Below are 21,479 nucleotides of genomic sequence, written 5' to 3'. Positions count from 1 at the left end.
AACGAGGAAAACTGTACCAAATGGAACTAGTGTCTGTTGCAGACCATTAAAGTTGTTCTTTTGCCCCCTGAACTTTTCCAGGAGTGTATAAATGAGTTAAGTGTTACAGTTCTGCTTTCAAGAAACAAACACTTCTGCCTCATTGTGTTCTTTTTCAAGCTTGTTACAGGAAGCTGAAAGTAAATCTGAGCTGAGCCAGAACATTTCTGCCAGGGAGCACTTTGTATTTACAGATGCTGATGGGCAGGTCTATCATCTCACAGTAGAAGGAAACTCAGTGAAAGATAGTGCAAGAATTCCTCCTGATGTAAGTTTCAATCTCTTGTGTAACATTTAGATATGATCCCAAAATTGTGGAAAAGTTTATGAATATGTCACAGATCCATTACTTCTGATCTACATAAAATGAAGCTGAGAGCTATCAAGTTGGAGAAACTTCATTTCCTTTTATTCCTTCTTTTAATTCCCACAGATAAGAATTGTTTCATTTTTGTTCTTTGTTTTAGCTAGTATTGTGTTTAATAATTGAGGACTGTCACATTGGCATTTCGTTGTGACAAGAGATAGAGAGCTGATTTCTGTTGCTTTAAATCCAAAATTTCCCATGGGGATCACTGACATTGAATAGACTTCTTTCCAATTTTTAACTGAGGAGCATTTGTAATTTCATACAATTTTTTAAAAATTAAATATTAAAGTTTCCATGTTTATTCCTATTTGGCTCTACTTACCATAAGATTTTGTCCTGCTTCTGAAATATTTCCAGGGAAGTATGGGTAGCATTACATGTATTGCCTGGAAAGGGGATACCCTGGTTCTTGGAGATGTTGATGGAAACTTAAACTTCTGGGATTTGAAAGCCAGAGTATCCAGGTATGAATGCAAGTGGTGTCTGGTAAGCTTGTGATAATGAATGTTAGAATAGAATGGTTTTAGTCCCTCATGTTTGATCTTCGCTGCAGGAGGTGTTTGAGGGGAAAAACAGAAGTATTTTGAAATACAATTTCAGAAAATGCAGCACAATTCTCTACATCTTATTTTTTGTGTTTTCAGGTGAATTAACATGTTATCAAATATTTCAGTTTAGCTAGATATCATTCTCATGTTAAATCTGCAATGGCTTCTCAAAATTTTAAGTAATATTAAATGCCTGAAACAAACAACTACCTTTTTACTTTCACAATATCTTGGATAGCCAGATGTACCTATTTTGTTGGTATGGATTGTTGTTCTTCTCAGTTCTTTCTCTGTACCATATCATGATGTGTGGTATTCACAGCAGAGATGTAACTGCCCACAGTGTTAGCTATAGCATGATTGATAATAATTCTTGTGCTATGCTGTTCTTAGGGGGATTCCTACACACCGAAGCTGGGTGAAAAAGATACGTTTTGCCCCAGGGAAAGGAAATCAAAAACTTATTGCTATGTACAATGATGGAGCAGAAGTTTGGGATTCAAAAGAGGTAAACATTGATTGTGTTTTGTTACATGTTTCTTTGCAAAATACACGTATTGCTTCTGAATATGAGGAAAAGTCAAAGGTGAAGTTTTACCTATTCATGATATCTTGCTGACAGTTTTACATTACAGGAGACAACATAAATACCGGTTGGTATTACAGGAGGGTTGCAAATTTCTGACATAAAAACGTAGTTCAGTTGTTAAAACATATCTCAGGTTGTTTTTTATTTTTTTATGAATAGCCAATCATCACATTCCCATAATACTGTGTTAATAGTATGTTTAAGTATATTTATAGGCAAGTTCAGTATTTATCGAGGAAGTTCGTGAAAGAATGAGTTAATCTGACATAAAGGCATCAAAGCAGAAGCAAAGGATTGGAGTTGACAAAGGATTTCCCCAATTTGCCATGGAAATTTTATTATGAGAAAGATAACAAAAAGAGAGTTATACAGTTGTGTTCAAAAAGAATTTTTTCGTAGTTAATGATTGGGGAAAAAACATTGGTTTAGGGCAACTAAGTGCCTTGCTTAAAGGTTTGAGCATTGCCAGCTCTCCGAGATTGAAATGATTTACAACTAACTTCACATTTTATTGCAAATCTCATGGCATGCCTCAGAGCATGTGACAGAGTCTTACACTGTATGATGGAGATCCTACTAAAAGTGAAAAATACCTCAACTCTTCAAGGTACAGATGGTGAGCAGTTTAAGAAGCGGAAGAAATGTGAATTACCGAATCCTGGATGTAGACTGGTGCACTTCAGACAAAGTGATCCTGGCATCAGATGATGGGTGCATTAGAGTTCTGGAGATGTCCATGAAGCCATCGTGTTTTAGAATGGATGAACAAGACTTATTAGGTATGTTGATTTCTATTATGCTATTCACTGCTGGGTATTTCATTTTGAAAGAGAATGCTAAAAATGTTGAACAACTTTAATAGAAAATAAAATTGTCATATGTGAATGATTAGGTATCCCTGCACTGTTTTTCACAGTTGCAACTAAAATGAATCAAACTGCAGATAAATGGTAAACACAGAAAATTCTGAGATAGAGAATACTGTTTTTAAATTAGGAATCAGTTGGGTGCAGTGAGTTGCTATCCAAAATGAGTAATGCTTTGTGTAGATTGTTGCTGTACTTGATAAATATTTTTATTTGAATCTGTGTCAATTTTCATCTAAAAAAGCAAATTGAATTTGGTAAATAATTAGTTCAATCACACATTTGTTGGTAAAGGTACGTAAGTAATACTACCTACTAGATTCCTCCATGTGCACGATTTTGTTATTGATCTGGGAAACTCCAAATGAAAATTAAAACTGAGTCCTTGTCATGATTCAGTACATTACTGTTCCTTTCTGGTATGCTGCTTACAGCCCAATAGCTAAGGAACCTTGCTGGACTGACAGTTCTGTCAGCTGACATCCTTTGCTTTTCTTATGACAGACCACACTGGCTGTTGTAACACAGAGTTGTATTTGTGCTTTGAGTACATTTGCACAGAATCTTCATGTGAATAATACATACTACCTTCTTTTGCTTCATATTAAGTTTCTTCACCTGGAGGCTTAAAAGTATCAATGTTGTTTTGTAAGCTGGCAATCATTTAGGTTACTTTGATTAAAATAAAGTCTTTGCATTTTAGCTATCAAACAAGCAATTTGGTCTAACGGCACGTTGTTTCTTGGACATCAAAAATCAATTCTCTTTAATCTTGCTGTAGCTAGGTACTTAGTCTTCTTTTCTTACTACTAGAAAAACAAAATCCTCAGGAGTTCATATATTGCAAGACTTAAAACAGACGGCCTGCTGGCATGTGCTTAATGCAGGTAGATGTTCTTCTATATCATATATCAAAAAATGCTTTCTAATTGGGGAAAAAAAAAAAAGGAAACTCTTCTGGGTTTTGAAATATGATTTATCAGAGAAGGTTGACTCCCAGTGTAAAGTATGGCTTGTAAAGTACAGTTGAATGGTAAGTTTTGGTCACTTATCACAGGAGAATGATGTGCGTTTGACCTCCTGAGGACTTTTTTCAAGGTGAGGCCAGTGTGTTCTGCAGGGTATCACAAAGCTGTACTTGCACAGAAGTATCCTCAAAGGAAAAGGAGATTGAATCACAAGAGTCAGTTTCACCAAGAAACATTACTAATAGCAAACTGATGAACATAAAACTATTAATGGATAAATAAATCTTTGATATTGTTACCCGAATCCCACTCTTTCCGAGGCAGCTATGAAGAAAGATTATATTTTCTGATGCTCACAGTGCCCTATAAAAAAAAATAAAGAGTGAATATGGTCTGTGTCTGTGATCTTGAGCCCAGAACAAAAGGCTGGGGGTTATGAGGAGGCTTTTCATAATGTCTTGGATGCCTTAAGAAGCTCTCTCTCTCTCTCTCTCTCTCTCTATTTAGAGAAAGACAGGATTGATTGTGAGGGCTTTCATTAACCACCTTCACCTTCTCTATTTTTACTGTTTCGCTTGTAGCCCAGGCCCATCTGCACAGGTTCCTCAGAGCTTTCAAATCAGGAAATAATTAAAATGCCTCATTATTGAACTTCTAAGGAATATGAGGAGTTCTTTCCTTTTTTTCTGCTGTTATAAATAACTGCTTTTGTTGTGATTTTTCTTTTTGTCAGTCCTGCCTTGACTCATTAATCTCCTTAAAGTCAATAGATTCTGATTATGATGCTCATAAAAAAAAATAACGATGTGGGAAATCATGGTGTGGAGTGTTTGGGGAAAAACATCATTTATCACAACCATTTTTTTAAATCAAATGAATGTTCTGTAATGTTGAACTATAAAAATTAATGTTCAAAACCAAGCACACCAACATTAGGATATGCCAGGACTAAGGTTGCCTTCCTCTATGCTGTTACAATCTTTTAATTAAAAAAAAATACATTTACAGGACTCCTACACCATGCAGTATGTGCAGAGCACTGGAATTTCTGAATATTTATTTGATAATGTAGCTGGTTGATACCTGTTTTACCCATAAGTCACTGGGTATCAGGTACTGCATATCATCCAACCCTTATCCTGAATACAGAGTCTCTGACCTCTATATTTGTATAACACAGGTAGTGCTATAATTTTCATCTTTTTTCTTTGCACATATAAGCAGGTATTTAACTTCACAGCATCCCTTTGGGGTAATGGGTATTAACCTACGTGGTATGTTGCAGAAGCTCTGATTGCAATTTGAAAGTAAAATGCACATTACAGTGCATTTGGTGTAGCTGTGCTTACTTTCAAGCATGCCCTTGTGGCAGCAGTAAGTATTATATATGGCTCTGCTCAATGTTAGTGTGTTGTGTTCCAGAAGTCTGTAACTAAATTCGATATGGGATGTCCTGAAATTCTCATTTGAGCACGGTTGATAACCCTGTGCCTTCTACAAAATGCTGTTGCTTAAGTGTTACAATAAGCTTTTATCTCCAGTAACACGTGCTGTGTGTAAATATATGACTGTATGACTGTATGTTCTCTTCTGGTGCTTATAAACAAGGTGGTACATTTAATGGTTTACCTAACAGAGTGTTATTGCACTTTGCCATTCAACAGTGAATCTTTTCTGTTTGTTTCAGAACCTGCATGGTGTCCCTATCTACTTGTTCCAAGGGCTTCTTTAGCTTTAAAAGCATTCTTGTTGCATCAGCCGTGGAATGAAAAATATTCTCTGGATGTTATGAACATGTAAGGAGGTGTCTTTTTGAATTCTACCTGCATATCTCTTATCAATATTCTTGTGTGAATAACTCTTAGCAAGCCTTCCTCAGTCTTTGGGACTGTCAGAAAGATAATAGTGTCACTTGGAAAGTAATAAATAGGAAAGGCTTAAGGTCAAATATTGTGTTTCCTTGACTTTCATTAGCCCTTAGCTACTTAAAAAGGATTTCTGCTTTAAGGTACTGCCAATGATTTGTTATTTACAGGTTATATTACTTTAGAAATCATCAGTGTGTTCTGTTTTTACAAGAAGTTAACTTAAGAACAATCAGAGTTGGTCCCTAAAGTGTAAGTGAAGGTGTCCTAAGTGATGTCTGAAAGATGTATAGTTACTTTTAGTGAGCTATATTTCACACCATAGGGGGAGCACCTTTCTTTATCCTTTATTGCATTTGTTTACTGTTGGTGATCACTGACCCATAAAACAAAATTGTAAATGCAATATAAGTACATGCTCAAAAGATACTGCAGTACACAACCAGGAGTATATAAGCATTGTACTCAAAGGTAATAAGCACATAAGCTTCTATTATTCTCTGACTTGATATGAATAAATATTAAGCATATACAGCGAAGAACTTCTTGACAACAAAGGAGCAGTAGGTCATGGGATAAAAAAATAAAAGAAGAAAGGGGAATCAAATTCTTACAAAACTTTCATTATAGGATACATAGAGATTCATAATTCAGATGTTGCAATGAGGATGAGATTACTACTAGAGAGACATAGCAATTGTAGATGCTTAGGGAACATGTTTTTTGTAGAATGAGTAAGGCACAGGGGTAAGGATTGAAAATAAGACTGCAAACAGGGAAGAAAAAACAGGAACAAAAGGTTTGATGTGTAAGAAACAGTTGCACTACAAGAGTATAACTGCTAAGCTTTCATTTTTGAAATCACAGAATGGCTTGGGTTGGAAGGTCCCCAAGGATGATCAAGTTCCAACCCCCTGTCACAGGCAGGGCCACCAACCTGCAGATCTGGTACTAGATCAGGCTACCCAGGGCTTCATCCAGCCTGGTCTTGAATGCTTCCAGGGATGAGGCATCCATAGCCTCTCTGGGCTTGGTGTTGGCATTTTCATTAATTTCAAGTGTAAAAAAACAGGGAGGGAAAAGAAAGATCAGTTGTTCTGACTCTGCGGTTGAGTGAGTGCAGTCTTTGATGACTGTCATGGAATTAGTGATTAGACAGAAACCTTGCAGAAAAGCTTTCTTTAGAAGTATGCTAGATTGGTTTCATATGTCTTGTATGTACTCTTGGTTGTTTTTTTTTTTACTAAGAGTAATACACTTCCTTTACAGATAATGTGTCATCTTGGTAATCAACTTTTTTTTTTTTAATGCAGCGATTATCCAGAGGATGAAAACATCAAAAATCTGATTCAAGAGCAGCTGAATTCACTGTCAAAGTAAGAGTTTTCTCTTTAATGTTTTATTAGGGTAGTGAGTTCAGAGAAAGGGAGAAAAAGAAATATATTCTCTCATGAAAGAATAAACCCTAATACAATACAATTCTTTCTATATAGGCAACTGTCTCAAAGTAGTTGGTTAAATATTGACCCAGCAGTCAAAATGTGTTGTTCTGACCACATAAAGTCTGATGGAAGTCAGTACTGAATGTTTAACATTGTAGTAGTGACTGCCAGCAAAAGATTTAAAGGTACTGATTAGAATTAGTGTGTAATTTGTAGCTGGCTCATGACATGCTGAAGTTTATTAATTTATACTGCTTCTCCAAGGTTTGTTGAGATATTTAGGCTCTCAAAAGGAAAAGAAAAACTCTGTAAAAAGTACTCTACTGGAGATAGACCTGCAGCATGTAATGTTCATACTCTCTGCTCTGCTTACAAAGAAAACAGGTTTTTGGCATTCTGCTTGAACTATGACAATTAGATTGGAAGCTTTTCCATTTTCCCTTTTCTTTCATTTAATAGGATGGAAAACAAAAAAACTTAGAGTATTTTTGGGCACTTCGAAAAATACCTAAAAGCTCTCACTTCATACACTGTGTAGTGTTATGTAATTATTTGTAATTGAATTAATTTTGTAATTTGTAGAATCAGTGCATATTGAATTACAGCATTGTATACACCCTTGTGGTTGCTTCCTTTATTGCAAGAATAAGGTGTTCTTGACACTCACTGTTAGTATTAAACAGGTAGAGTAAGTTGCTCATTGTGATTATTACATGTCATTAAATGGTTTTTGCAATTTCTTTGATAGTAACATTTTTTTTTACTTCAGAAAAGAAAATGATATGTTTTTAGTTCTGTTTTGTTTTAATTTGTTAGATAATATGTGCTAACAAAAATCTTGCACAGCATTTTATGGATTTCTCCTTTTCCAGTGACATCAAGAAACTTCTGCTTGACCCAGAGTTTACTCTTTTGCAGAGATGTCTCCTAATTGCCAGGTAGCAGATATTCAGAGAACTGTATGAAATATGTCAGAATAAAATCCTTATCCATTTAATGCATATGAATATGTCAAAATTTCAGGTGCCAGCTAATTCTGTGTTAGCACACTGAAGCTGCTGAAGTACTTTGCTGTGCATTTGTTACAGCGTTTTCAGGACTGAAAGTGAAAATGTTACAAAGCTGAGAGAGTTCTGTTTGCTTACTACATATACAGATCCTTTGTTCTTCATGATGCTTTCATAGATGTATTTCTGCTCTAATGTGTTGAACATAACACTTGTACAGCATTCCAAGGCCATAATTGAGAACTTTACAACACAGAATAGATAGTGTAAGCAGAGGAGGGCCTATTTTCATTTTATTTCTTTTTTTTTTGTAGTGTAGCTCTGTATCGATCTGTATCCAGAGACATGTTTTCAAACGTTTCTTTTACTTTGTAAACAGTGTTCTTGTTTAAGTGTAAAATAATAATTTTTAAAAATCCATCACTTACAAGCTGAAAATTCAGTGAGTTAATTTGCTGTTGTGAAAGTCTTTTGGCCAACCTCTTATCTATCTGTCTGAATCTTTTCTTGTAGTCTGTCCCATTGATAATGCAAAATTGTCCCACAATAATGCAACTTCCTTGTAAAAGGACAAGTTAAATGTACAATATTTCTATCTTAAAAAATGCTGTCTTGTTTCTCATGCTGAATTCTGTTCTCTCAGACTGTATGGAGATGAGTCTGAACTGCATTTCTGGACCATTGCTGCCCACTATTTGCACAGTTTATCCCAGGAAAAACCTGCAAAACCAACAGATGCAGTTATCCTTCAAGAACAGCTGGTTAATCCATTGGATATATGCTATGACATACTATGTGAAAGTCATTACTTTCAGGTATTCCAAGGAATTACAAATTATGCAGGGAAAAGCCCTAAGATGTATATTTCACTTCTATTGTAAGCACACAACTCTGAATTAAGTCATTCCCTGTTATTTAAGTAGGAGCTTTTTAGAATTCCCCAAGTATTTCCTTGGGTTTTTTTTTTGGTTGTTTTTTTTTAATTGCTTGCTTCTCTCTCTTCTCTTAGTCTTATATTCTTAATAATTCTTCTTCATGCAGAAATTTCAGCTCGAAAGGGTAAATCTCCAGGAGGTGAAGAGATCAACATACGATCATACCAGGAAATGCGCTGACCAGCTTCTTCTCTTGGGCCAGGTTTGTGGGTAATATTTGAATGTTGTGTCCTTCTGCTCTGTTTTATATTTTTGCCCTATTCAGTTAATGTCTGTTTTGTCTCATGTTGTTTCATCCCACTAAATACTTTTTGCTGTCTTAATGTGTTATTATTCTGTAGCCTCCATGTGACTGCTTGGTGTATTATAATGCACATATCATTTTCATGGGAACCTTATAAAAACCTTTCCTTGTATTCCTGGGACTAGAAAAGAAAAATTACATTTTGAATCATCCAAAAGTCTAACAAACACAGTATCTTTGGTCTAACTCTGTCTGCACATAGTACTCTCATAATAGGTAATAATAGGCATGTCTGAGCTTTCACTGCAGTGTCTCTGATCTGATGGGTCTGTACTGAGCAGTAAAACACTGTAGAGAGCTGCTTACTGAGCCCCTGATATGAATAATTTGAATCTAAATGACTTCTGTACCACTGTGTGTTTGGGCACAGCAGCAAATATATGTAAAAAATGGCAGAAACATTACCTCATTACAGTGAAGTGGCAGTGGTGGTCCACCTGTGGGGGTTCATTCCATTCAGAAGCAGGTTGTAGTTGGTGTATGAGCCTCCATAGTTCAGCTCTTGAGCAGCTATTCTAGAGTCGATGGCTATCTTGAGATGCCTAACATTTAAATGGATGAATTCCTCCTTTGTTTCAAAATACCAGCTATTAAATCAACTGATCAGATCCTGGTTTTTATATCTCTACATTATATTTCTCCTCTGCTTATTTTAAGTGCTTCTCTTCCTTCTAATAACTTTGCTAAGATTCAAGGAAAGAAGTGTTCTCAACTAAACTTTTCTTTTGCCCCTAGTAGAACTCATAGGCTGTGGTTAAACATTATGTGCATGATGAATGCTATCCTAAGGTTACTGTACTGAAATAAAGCTATAACCATTACTACCCTGCTACACATCTCTGCAGTCTGCAGTCTGCAGTCACTGTTGTTTGTTTCATGTGTTAAAAAGAGTAACAAACATATATGTATAAGGACTTTTGTTTGAGAGTGAATGACTTGAAGTCAAAGCTGTATGTTTTTCTCTTGTCAGACTGACAGAGCAGTACAGCTGCTGTTAGAAACAAGTTCAGAGAACGCACATTACTACTGTGATTCACTCAAAGCTTGCTTGGTAACAACTGTCACATCATCAGGTCCATCTCAAAGCACCATCAAGCTGGTAGCAACCAACATGATAGCTAATGGAAAGCTCTCAGGTAAAATGGGACTTGAATTTTGTTTGCTTATAAATTAAGCAATTCTGTGTGTTATTAATGCTTGTAATGCCACAGGGAGTGGAATGAGTCCTTTTCTGTAGCATATGTAAAATGGAGGAATGCTAGGAAGAGATATATTTAATAGAGCTATTTTTTTCTGGTGGTGAATGATCTGCTCACAGTTGTATAGTAACACTTTTTTTTCCCTTATTATATATTCTAATTTCTTATTTTCCAGAGGGTGTTCAGTTGCTGTGTCTGATAGATAAGGCTGCTGATGCTTGTCGCTACTTGCAAACTTATGGTGAATGGAATCGTGCAGCATGGCTTGCAAAGGTTTGCAGTTTCTCTGCTTTTGCTGTCCTAACATGAATGACCTACATAGGTATGAAGCACAGTGATAGTATTAAGATCTCCAAAGTTAAAAAACTGAAGGGTCAATTTGAAAATAATATTCTTTCCATGTTTTAAGCTTTCAGAAGCCAATGTTTTCAGCTAGCACTCACAGGTCCTTCAGCCTTTTGACTGCTGAGGTCTGCCCTACTCATCCAAATGACAAGATTGGACCCAAAAAATAGTTGGAATACTAAATTCTCTAACTTCAATTTATGAAATTGTATATAGTCACAACTACAGAGAATTCATTGTGAAGTGTAGAAACCCATTCCTGGAAGTTGATAAATAATTAGACAGTGATTTAGTGCAGAGCTCCATGTAGCATTTGTGCTGATTTTAACATGAGCACCCAGCCACATTAGCACCAACTTTGGTTTCAGTATGTACACATTTAAAATCGTGTACCTGTAAAAGTACCTAGACTTAGCACTACTATATTAAATTGTGTAGGAAACAAGTCACTGAGGATTATCTTTGAGTAGTCTGTTTCTCCTGCAGAAAGTATGGAAAAAGACTTTCTTGGATTTTCTAAATGGATCATTCTCAAGAAAAAATAAAGATGCATTGTCCTTCAGTCTTCAGAAAAAATAAACATTCCCAACATCATAATACCTGAGGTTTTAGTAAAGTCTTATTTAAAGAAAAAAAAAAAAAAGAAGAAAAGAGTTAAGTACATTTAAATATTGAGTGACCTGAGTGGACTTCTGATATATCTGTGTAATTCTTTTTTCTTTGTTGTATTTGCTCAAAGGATTAAGGCACTTTTTGAAATAAAATTTGAGATGCTTTTCCTTCTGCCCGAAGGACTGGAAGAAGTGAAAGAAAGCTCTGTTTAGCTAGAATTCATAATCATTTTTCCATCTCCTGAAGGTTCGCTTAAACTCAGAGGAGTGTGCTGACGTGTTAAAGCGTTGGGTGGATCACCTTTGCTCTCCACAAATCAACCAGAAGTCCAAAGCCATTCTTGTCCTCTTGTCACTTGGTTGCTTTACAAAAGTTGCAGAGATGTTGCACAGGTAAAACTGAAACAGTATCATCTGTGTTTTATGAATGCAGCAGCTTAGAAGTCCAGGGGGAAGGAGGGGGCCTACAATTTGCTTTTAGACATTTGTTTCTATTTCAGTATGTGTTTTGTGGTGTGTGTGTGTGATGTGGGAGCGTGAACATATGCCATGGTGGCAGCTCAGTGGTGGCACTGTTTTAACCCCAGTGATGTTCAGAAGCCCGGTACAGCTGTCAGTGCAGAAGAGATCTGCCACTCCAGAGCTACATGCAGACTTCTATAAAGTCTGTGTGCAACTGTTTTGATGCAATATTGAATACTTTTCTGTTTTGCTGTCCTAACAAATCCTTTTTTTTCCCCCATTTTGCAGTATGAGATACTTTGATAGAGCGGCTTTATTTGTTGAAGCTTGTCTGAAGTACGGGGCATTTGAAGTCAACGATGATACAAATATCCTTTTTCTGAAATCCTGTTTTTTCATCTGTGTTACTTATTTACAGTTTTGTGTGTGTCAGTGTTAGGTTAACCAGCCTGCACAGGAATAGAAGATTCTGCTTTTGTTTTCCAGGATATGTGCTTGAAGGAGGTGTGAGGAAAGAGCTGTAAAGGAATCATTTGCATAGATATGTAAAACCTCCTTCTCCTGATGCTCTGTGAGGTCAGTGGCACTGTGAAACAAATAAACAGTTAAAAATAGAAGTACAGATGATAAAATGTTCTTTACAGAACTTGGAAGTTGTTACTTCAGACTGCATAGTAAGGTCAGTGGTTTGACAACCCTCTATTGACAACCATACTGCTGACTGAAATGCTGTGTGAAGGTTTCAATTTTGGGAAGGTGAAAACAAGTGAAGTTAAAGGTCAGGATTCAGGGTAATCTGAAGAGGTATCTAAAGTCTTCTGCAGTACAGTCTGCCCTTCTGGTCTGATCTTCTTGAACTCTGAACATTTGCTCTTACACTTTTATTTAGGTGTGTGCAGTAAATGATAATGCACGTGTAAATAATACTTGACTGTCATCACTGATGACTCCTTGTAAATTAAAAAAGCCACTGTCCCATTATGGGAGGTAATGTCAGATACATCAAACTGGTGACCACATGATCTACCTTTTTTTTTTTTTTCCACAAATTTTGATGTTATATTACTGTATATGCTTCTGCTTGTATGGAATTTGTTTTATCTTATAGCACTTCATGTATTGCCTGGTAAATGGTAATATGCATTCAGTAGTAGAATTTAAAGCAGCGTTTTTTTCCATTTTTTGGTTTAGAACATATAGCAGCAACGTTCAGCATTTTCAGCTTGGGAGAGCTAAGGAGTGAGTTTAGAAAATGGGTTCTTATATTTTCATTTTGCTTTTGTATCTTCCTTAATGCTTCCTTTACATAAACTGATCCATGCTGTCTATGCAGATTATGCCAGGGGCTTGAAGCTCCTGGGCTTTAGGCAAGGAGCTATTTTCTTTGCCTCAAAAGCAGGAGAAGCTGGTAAAGATTTATTGGTTGAGCTCAAACAGCCTAAAGGGGAAGCGATGGAAGTGACAGAAGAGTAGCAGTTCTGTATTTACTGCTAAGAGGAGTTCTTCTATCAAACTGGATTGTCCATCAGATTGATATTGCACTGTGTGAAAATGCGCTTTCTCTTGAATCGCTGTAATAGCTCACGTGTGATTTGAGCAAATAATGTTAAATGTGTGGGGAGGCAAATTTAAGAACTGTTTTGTTTATTCTTAACTTGTCTTCATTTTCAAGAGAGAAGGAAAAAAAGGCTATGATAAAATTATACATGAATATTTTCAGCTTTTTCAACTACAGCGGAAATCAAACTGAACAAAATGCTGAAAGCATTCTGTACCTGTGGAAGAGCCTGCTCCATTTACTTCCAAAAATCAAATCTTTATAGTTCTTCACTACTGTTGTATTTATATGTATAAATGATTCAATCTGTACTATAAAAATATGAATTTATGTAAAGAATAAATACAGATCACAAAACACACACAGATCATTCCTGGAAAGTTGTTTTCTCAAATCCAATTTTTCTCTTTAAAATTACTGTTATTTTACATGAGTTCCCTTTTGTTGTCTTTTTCACACCAGGATGGAATGGAATCTAACAGATTTATTTACGAAAGATTCCAAACATTCCAGAAACGTATAACATGTCTTCTTTTTCCATTAAGATATTGTTATATTTGGTGTCATTCATAATTGAGCACTGCCTGCACTCCTTAGGGACTAAATTCTGCCTTGTCTTGACTGTGTAATGGGATCAAAGGATGGGAAAATTATCCTACCTCAAAAAGCGGTAAGGTGGGCTCCTCAGAATGTTCAGAAGGATGCTAATGCTCTCTCCATAGTTACTATTCTGTAAGGTATTTCAATGTGTCCTGAATCAAGAGGTGGAAAGAACGTTGGATGAAGCAAAAGATGTTGTTTTTTTTTCATTGGTTTATATGATATCACATCTTGTGGTCCATATACTTAGGGATGCTACTGAAAGCATCTCTCTTCATTTTTTTGCCAGTATTTCAGCAGGATCAAAACAGCTTCCCACAGTATTTTAGTGTTGATGCATTTGTTTTCATTATTGTTCCTCACATTAGAAATGTGTTTTCTATTTATTACTGTTTGACTGAGAGATTTTGCAGCTGAAGAGTGGATGCTAATGCTAGACTGCATTTGCAAATGAGAGACTGTGGCATGTGAAAATAAGAGTTGGCTGAAAAGGCTAATTATTTAAAGGAAGTTGTTGGAGCTGCTGAAGTTCAGTATGCAGTAGTGAGAAGAATCATATCATGTAAGAAGTTTCCCATCTGAATGTAATTCATGACTTTACTACTTAATGTAATTGTGTCTTTGACTCTTCTTAAGCTTGAAGATTTGTAAATGCATATTCCATATTCCTTCTTAGAGCAGCACTACCTTCATTACCTCTCTTCAACTCCAGAAACCTTTTAATTAAAATCTAGCATAGCATTTCTGAGAACACACTGAAGGTTTGAATTTTCAATACTGATGGTTTTTGTACAAGTTGAAAATGTTTCGTTGCTCTAAAAGTGAATGTTTTATATAGATAATGTACCTTATGTAGGTTGTCCCACATCTTATACACATCATTAAAGATGTTCAGTGGCTTATGAATTATACTTACATACTTGCTTGGGAAAACAAGCATACAATGAAATTTGCCTTAAATATTAGCTGGTGAGCAACAAAGTTAAGCAAAGTTAAATGTCATTATCAGTGGGCTAAATTCAAGCTGCCATTGACTGCAACAGCACTCCTGAGTTCCTTTGCTTGATTTCAATAGCAGTAGTGCAGGACAGGGACACCAGAGACTTAATGTAAGAATACTCAGACTTTGGCAGATTACACAGAATGGTTTGTCACTGGGTCTCTGGCAAGGGCCTTTTGCTACTGAATGTTTCTATATACTTTCAAGTGTGAAGGTGCAGAATACCACTTGCTTATTCCCTAATGAAACTTTTATGATGAAAATACAGTGTAGAAGTGATTTTAAAAGTTTTCTTTAGATAGAAATGCAATCGCAGTAATAAAAGAAAAATCTTTCTAAATCTGTGTGTCTTTATTTAATGCAAAAATGTCATCTGTTTCTCTTGGAATGAATGCTGATGGTGTAATTGTTATTTTGCCTTCTGGACTGGAACAATGTTCATGGCTGCTTTTAGAAGGGGAAGTGATCACCCTTCATATGAATTAGGCACAGTTTCCCTACTGGTCCCAATGACAGTCACAGATTCTTTAGGACTAAGTGGGTTTGATCAGCTGCCCAAATCTGTATTCTATAATGTCTAAGTACATAATTGCTGGTGGTGGATGAAGTAACAACACTGCTGAGTATGGAAAGTGCTGGAATGCAGAATAGTTTGCTGAATGTGGTATGTGAACTGTTTGAATCTGCAGCGTGGGCAGTAGTGAAAAGAGGGACCTTACATTTCTCTGCTGGGTCTGAAAATCAGGTGAGAAAGGTAACTGGGCTTGCCTTGGTTGTGCTTAAGTTTTAGCCTACCCAATTTGTCACATGGTCTGAGTGGTCAGAGACGTGGGTTGATGGTTGGACTTCTTGTTATTGACTTGTTGAGAGATCCTTCCAACCTTAGTGATTCTATGAAACTTAAAAGCATGCTTTGTGGCTCTGTTAATCCCAGCAGTATCATTTAGTGGGGAACTCGATTTCACATAATACCATGACAGTTGTAGTGCTTCCATTGGTCCATTTATGACTTTCTGATAATGTGTGAAAATAAGACTACTCCTCACGTGTATTTGCTTTTACCCTCTGCTGTTTTAACAGACACGCAGCTTTTAATAGAGTATCTAATTGACCTTTACAGTGGACTATTCTTGACTTTCCAGAAAGGTAAGGTCTGAAATTGATTTGGTTTTTGAAGCAGGATGGAAGATTTGAACACAGTGAAGTTGTTTTCTTGGATCATGTGCACAACTCCTTTTCAAGCTCATTCTTCCTTATGGGTGGGCACATGTTGGCAAAGCAGCAAGTGAGGCTTTGCTGTCTGCCTGCAAAGAACTGTACTTCGTTGTGGCTGCTTCCTGTGAGTGTCAGAGTTGCAGTTCAAAATAGGACAGAGTGGGTGGGATCTTTGTATTTCTTTAAAGAGGACCCCAAATACAAGATTTACCCTTTCTAAATGCCTTGCTTCTGTGACAAGCATTCATTATAGGCAGTGAATGGAGAGGTCTGACAAAAGTACACACTGACATCTCAAATGGGAGACACTGATTTCCATCCTGCAAAATTTAGCAGTGCTGAATAACGAAGAGAGACTACTTTTGTTGATAGAATCAGTTTCAAAACTACCAGAATGCTCCCAGCCTCCCCCAATAGAGAACTCTGACCTTTTCAGTGTGTTCTGTTATTTTGCTGTCTCCTCAGCCCGTGTGAGCAAACGAACTTGTAATGAGTTGGGAAGAGACAACCACCAGGTGGCTGTGCAGCTGAAACGTCCTGAAGTTCCTGTCGCCCCAAGAATGTAAGTGTTAGTTCCACAGTCTGAGGACTTACCAGTGAATTATTAGCACTGTTTTTTGCTGCTTTCTATGTTATACAACTTGTCAGTAGGAGCTGAAGAAAAATACTGCTGAAAAATGCTTCCTTTTCCCTACATTTAGGAAAGGAAGGCATGCACAGCTATTTTTTCAAACTGGAAAAAAGAAAAACCAACAAACAAAAAAAAACAACCAAAATGGAGTGTTTTCCTTCTCCTTTCCCTTTAGAAAAATAGTTCTTGAATACTTATCAAGCCAAAGAGACTTTTCTTTATGATAGTTTCTTCCAGCTCTGTTCTGCGGTTTACCTCAACATCTGCTTTCTTTTTCCACTTTCCCAACTTATGCCTGGTTTTGATTAGAACCAAGCCGAGATGCCTGGCAAGAAAAAAGCAGCCTTCCAACACCAGGAGAGCAGGAAGGCCATTTGTCAGCGATCGCCCGGTCCGGAATGTGATATTTTCTGGTAGCAGCTTTTGCTCCTAGTAGGACTAGGCTAACATACAGCTTTTACATGATTATTGTATGCCACAACCATCTCATCAAAAAGCCAAGAGACGTTCTTTGAACCCAACCAAAATCATCTGTTTATTCTTTTGGACTGCTTTGCAGGCAAATTCCTCACCACAGAATTAGGGGCAAAGGGCATTCTTCTCTTTGTGATTCCGCCACGTTTTCATTTTCAGTGAAGTTGTATAAATGTTTGTTTTTCTTCAAAATTCCACTGTTTTGTGGCAGCATGCCTCTAACCTGTCAGCACAAGAGGTGGTGTAAGTAGGCAGTGTAGATAAGCTAGCCTACTTTTATATTGTCTCACTGGATGTCTCCCTCACAGATACAGACTGGTGGCTGGATATATATATATATATATTTTACTATTATATTTGTTTTCTATTATTATTATTATATTTACTCTCCCCTCTCTCTATTCAGAAGCTCTCACCATCACCCCTTCCCAGCTTTATTTTTGCTCATCCTCCAACTCCTGTCCCCTCCTCAGGGTAGAACTAAATCCCCTCCGGAAGCCGCAAGATTGCGGTATTTCATTGAAACCCTCCCAGAATTTCTCAAACCATCAGTTTCCAGTTCATGCAGGAGAGGGCAGCAGAACTCAGGGAATGGGGACAGTCACTCACAGCGATAAAATGAGTTCCAAGGGGTGTGCTGCGTTTTACCCCTAATTCTGTCCTCGAAGTGGGGCAGCCCTAAGGAACCAGCCAGGCAGGACAAGCTGATTTCGGTGTGATTTACGACTGGCTGCAGGCTGCTAGGGAGAAAAGGAGGATATTGAGGACAGCCAGGTTTCTTATAATGCGATAAGAAGTTGGAGATTGGGATAAGCTTAAGCACCAGGCTAACCCTCTCTTGAAATCTGCTTTGGCTTGATAAGTAAATGCTTGAAGATGCATGATAAGTACAATGTTAAGCATTACCTTGCCTCTAATGCAGACAGGTAGATCTATTACATTCAGGTGGCTGGCTGTAGCCCAGTCTAGTTTGGTCTGTTTCTGTGTTGAACAACTGTTTCTTAGTCATCCATTATTTACAATAAAGGGGAGATTTTGCTTCCAAGAAAATACTGAGCACAGAAATCACAGCAAGCGTGTGCTCTGTTCAGGTGTTGAAAGGAGTGTTTCCTCACTGACCTGGAGAATCAGTGGATGCTTATGCCAATAACCCATGGCATAATGCTGGCAGCGCTCCTGCGAAGCAACATGGATCACAGAAGCTGATTCTGTGTGTGTGGGAGGAAGAAAAGAGCACAGAAAATTTACAACAGGAAAAGTTCTTTCTGACCGTTTTGAGATTTACATACCTCAGCACTGCTGGAATGGGCATTTCTGGTGCATAGCAAATAGCTGGCTGTGAGTTTCAGTATGATTTGTGTGTTTTTAAGTAAGCAAGAAGCATTGGGAGCACTACTGGCCGTCTGTTTTGAACAACAGATATCCTTAATCAATCTATTATGAATATTGTTGTTGTTTTTATAGTTTCCTAACTCTTGCACCCTGCTGTGTGTCTCCTGGCTACATGGTGTCATCCTTTTTGGAGAGAACCCAGCCGGAGCTGCCTCTCATCCAACCCACAGCCAGGTAGTGACACTTCCAGCCCTACCTGAAACAGATCTGAATGCAGAGCAGTTCAGCAGGAATCCACCCCTGCGTGCTCAAATCAAGAGAGAATCAGATATATTCACCAGCTCAGCGAAGGACATGGTTTCTTTGGACCACGTGTGTATCCCCTTGGAGCTTTCAGCGGTTGGTGGCTATGGTGAAGTTTGCACTTAATACAAAGCATCTCATTTGCTAGATAGAATTCTTCAGCTAACATGGTAGAAAGCTGTGAGAAAGCCCATGATGAGTCCCACATTGAAATTACTCTCACAACTACTGGAACAGGTTGCCTAGTTTTACTTCATCTTTCTGTGGTGGTGCTCATTTGTTTGCCCACGACCTTGAGGAGGCAGTGAGATGCTCTGAGCAATGAGTATTGCTGAATCTCTCACTTGCACATCTAGTCTGAAGCCAGCTCAGACTGACAGAAGTTGCACCCCAGGAGAATAATAAATTGCTTGCATAAACAAAGATGATGTAAACGGATGATGTCAGGGGAGCTCTTTCCTAAAGCTGTCCTGGGTTCACTGATGCAGTCTTTTCATAGCTTTCATCTTACAAAAAGGTCTAAGGAATGAACTTCCTTCTCTCAGCCTCTGTTGTGATCCAGCAACAAAACTGGGTGCAGGGCTGGGCTGCATCAGTCAGGACCTACCCATATAACCTAGCATAATATGCAGAATACTGATCGTAATATCACAAAGAAGGGAAAAAAAAAAAAAAAGATATTTTATAGATTGCATGTATTTTTGGCCCTACTACAGCAGGAATATTTTTATAGGAACCAAACATAATATTTGGAGGGGTACCTCTTTGTATGTTAACTACGTATCTGTCTTTCAAAATAAATCATTGAGTTGATCAGAAAATAAGAGGACCATAATTGTTTTATTTCAAAATTTCAGCAATTGCATTTGTTTGTAGGGATGTTTGACTAACCATGCAACCATTGTGAAGTATATCTATATTGAGAGAAATAGTTCCTGTTTAGTATAGCTCTCTGTCATACAGAATTTTCAGTAAAAGTTATGTTAAAGCCATTTCATCTGAAAGTCCTTAGCAGTAATAATCAATAATCTTTGGAGAACCTCATAAGTGTACTTTTTTTGTCAGTCTAAAGCTTCTCAATCAGTACATTGAGAGTGAACAGGAGTTGGATTTGGTGGTTCTGGTGGATCCCTTTCAGTCTGGAAATTCTATCATTTCAGATATTGGCCAACAACCACAAAACCAAACTATTTGTGAGGCAGGACTACGGCAGGGACTGAGCATTGCATTGCTCCAAGAATTGCCCTCATCTTTGGTGAGGTGCCCAAACAGGCAGGACTGGAGCAAAGATTAGTGACAGTTTTGATGTTGTGCAGCTCAGAACCTATTGTAGCTTGAAAGAACAGAGGAATCCCAACAGTAGAAGACTTTCTCTTTTTTTTTTTTCCTTCTTTTTCTTTCTTTTTTTTTTTTTTTTTTACTGTAGCACTTCATGCACCACGAATTAGAAACAATTTAATTTTCGTTTTAATCAGTTGCATTGCCGGCTGTTGACTCATCTGTTCAAGACAATGTTTAATGCTACTCATGGCAATTTACCCATGTGATGTGCGTTGCCATTTGTTTCTTATTTATAAGAGTACCTGGTTTACTCCTGGAAAATCTTCCCCAGTCTTTTCTTGAAGCGTCTTCTCAATGATGACATGTTTTTACAGAGGAATGACTTGCACTGAAGGCTTGGTTCCCCCCAGAACTTTTCCTTCTTTTCAGGTCTCAGCAGGGTTAGATCCCAGCCACCTTTTTCCTTAAGTTCTGTGTGCAATTCAAACTTTTTCTAGTCGGTGTCTCCGTGGCAGAGGGTTTTATGGCAGTAATTATCTCAGAATGAATACTTGGTTGGGTTGAAAGGCCTCAATTAAGGGCTTTTTGTTTTTGTGGTTTTTATAAAATTTCTGCGTGTGAATCATAGGCTGCTCTTTGATTTTGTTTTCCAAACTTCTCATTATTTAAAAAGTGGGGGCTTTGATCTGAATAAGATTGTTACAGGTTCTCTGTGGGATTCCAGTTCAGGATTCAGTAATAAAGTTGAGGGAAGAGTTAATTGCTTGGGCTCAATCCCATACCATTGTTCCGTCCCCTGACTCAATAACCAAAATCTTTAAGCTGAGATAGCTGATGGGAGCAGCTGCTTTCATACGAGGTGAATAATCTCCAAGAGAGCTTTTCACATCCACTCTGGTGCATCTTCAGGATGTAACTGAGTGTAGCTTTACTGCAGCCTATTGAAACAGCTGAGGATTTGCCCAAAGATTTCTTGCGTACCATTCCCTCACTAAATTCATTCGTGGTCAGTTATTCAAAGGGAATGAAGTGAAAGGAGTTATGGTGGAAGGGAAGGGAAAGGAAAAAGGAAAGGGAAGGGAATTCATATTTGCTGTGAATCTTTGTAGAAAAATGTTGGATTCTTTCCTGCATCTTTGGCAGTTTCTGATTCAGCTCTGGCAGTAATTATTCAATGTGAAGATGATTCTGTCTGAGAGAGATAGAAAAAAAAAAAAAAAAAAAGCATATAATTCCCAGGGAGTCTTGACAGTCTATGCAATTAAACTGATCTCTGACATCTCTGGACAGTAGGATACGATGGAAATGAAGTTCGTATTTGAGATTAATACATTCTTAAGGACACACAAAATGAAAAAGAAAAGAGCTAAAAGAAACTCATCTTTTAGAAAGATACCCAATGCAGATTTAGATCCTTATTTAAAATCACAGCTTCTGCTAAAAATAAATAATTAATAAAAATAAAAAAAGCTGTGTTTCCAGCTTGAATCAGCCTGGCTTCAGCTCCTTACCATTCATCAGAGAGCAGCCAAGGG

General features: G+C 37.4%; 1 protein-coding gene and 1 long non-coding RNA gene across 5 annotated transcripts in view; one reads left to right on the top strand and one right to left on the bottom strand.

The window, feature by feature from the left end:
• The window catches only part of WDR11 (WD repeat domain 11), a 34,574-nt gene extending 19,526 nt beyond the window's left edge, over nt 1–15,048 (top strand). For 2 of the 4 annotated variants that reach the window (XM_052677091.1, XM_052677090.1), the window contains exons 16-28: nt 160–307; nt 767–873; nt 1,351–1,465; nt 2,154–2,325; nt 5,068–5,176; nt 6,559–6,621; nt 7,560–7,625; nt 8,338–8,509; nt 8,736–8,831; nt 9,904–10,069; nt 10,308–10,405; nt 11,336–11,481; nt 11,839–12,786. In XM_052677091.1, the coding sequence (XP_052533051.1) occupies nt 160–307; nt 767–873; nt 1,351–1,465; nt 2,154–2,325; nt 5,068–5,176; nt 6,559–6,621; nt 7,560–7,625; nt 8,338–8,509; nt 8,736–8,831; nt 9,904–10,069; nt 10,308–10,405; nt 11,336–11,481; nt 11,839–11,989 (1,609 nt within the window). In that variant the 3' untranslated portion in view covers nt 11,990–12,786. Of the gene's footprint in view, nt 1–159; nt 308–766; nt 874–1,350; nt 1,466–2,153; nt 2,326–5,067; nt 5,177–6,558; nt 6,622–7,559; nt 7,626–8,337; nt 8,510–8,735; nt 8,832–9,903; nt 10,070–10,307; nt 10,406–11,335; nt 11,482–11,838; nt 12,788–12,856 lie in introns of those variants that run through there. The other 2 variants (XM_052677093.1, XM_052677092.1) reach the window with 2 other exon arrangements.
• A 4,486-nt stretch (nt 15,049–19,534) lies between these two features.
• The window catches only part of LOC128077651 (uncharacterized), a 30,132-nt gene continuing 28,187 nt past the window's right edge, over nt 19,535–21,479 (bottom strand). The window contains exon 9 of the long non-coding RNA XR_008205111.1: nt 19,535–21,136. This is a non-coding gene — a long non-coding RNA (uncharacterized LOC128077651). The remainder of the gene's footprint in view (nt 21,137–21,479) is intronic.

The sequence above is a fragment of the Tympanuchus pallidicinctus genome, unplaced genomic scaffold, assembly GCF_026119805.1.
Source record: "Tympanuchus pallidicinctus isolate F22 unplaced genomic scaffold, pur_lepc_1.0 scaffold16, whole genome shotgun sequence".
NCBI classification, from domain to species: Eukaryota; Metazoa; Chordata; class Aves; order Galliformes; family Phasianidae; genus Tympanuchus; species Tympanuchus pallidicinctus.
Note: the sequence above shows the minus strand (reverse complement) of the source record. Positions and strands in the feature narration are given on the sequence as shown.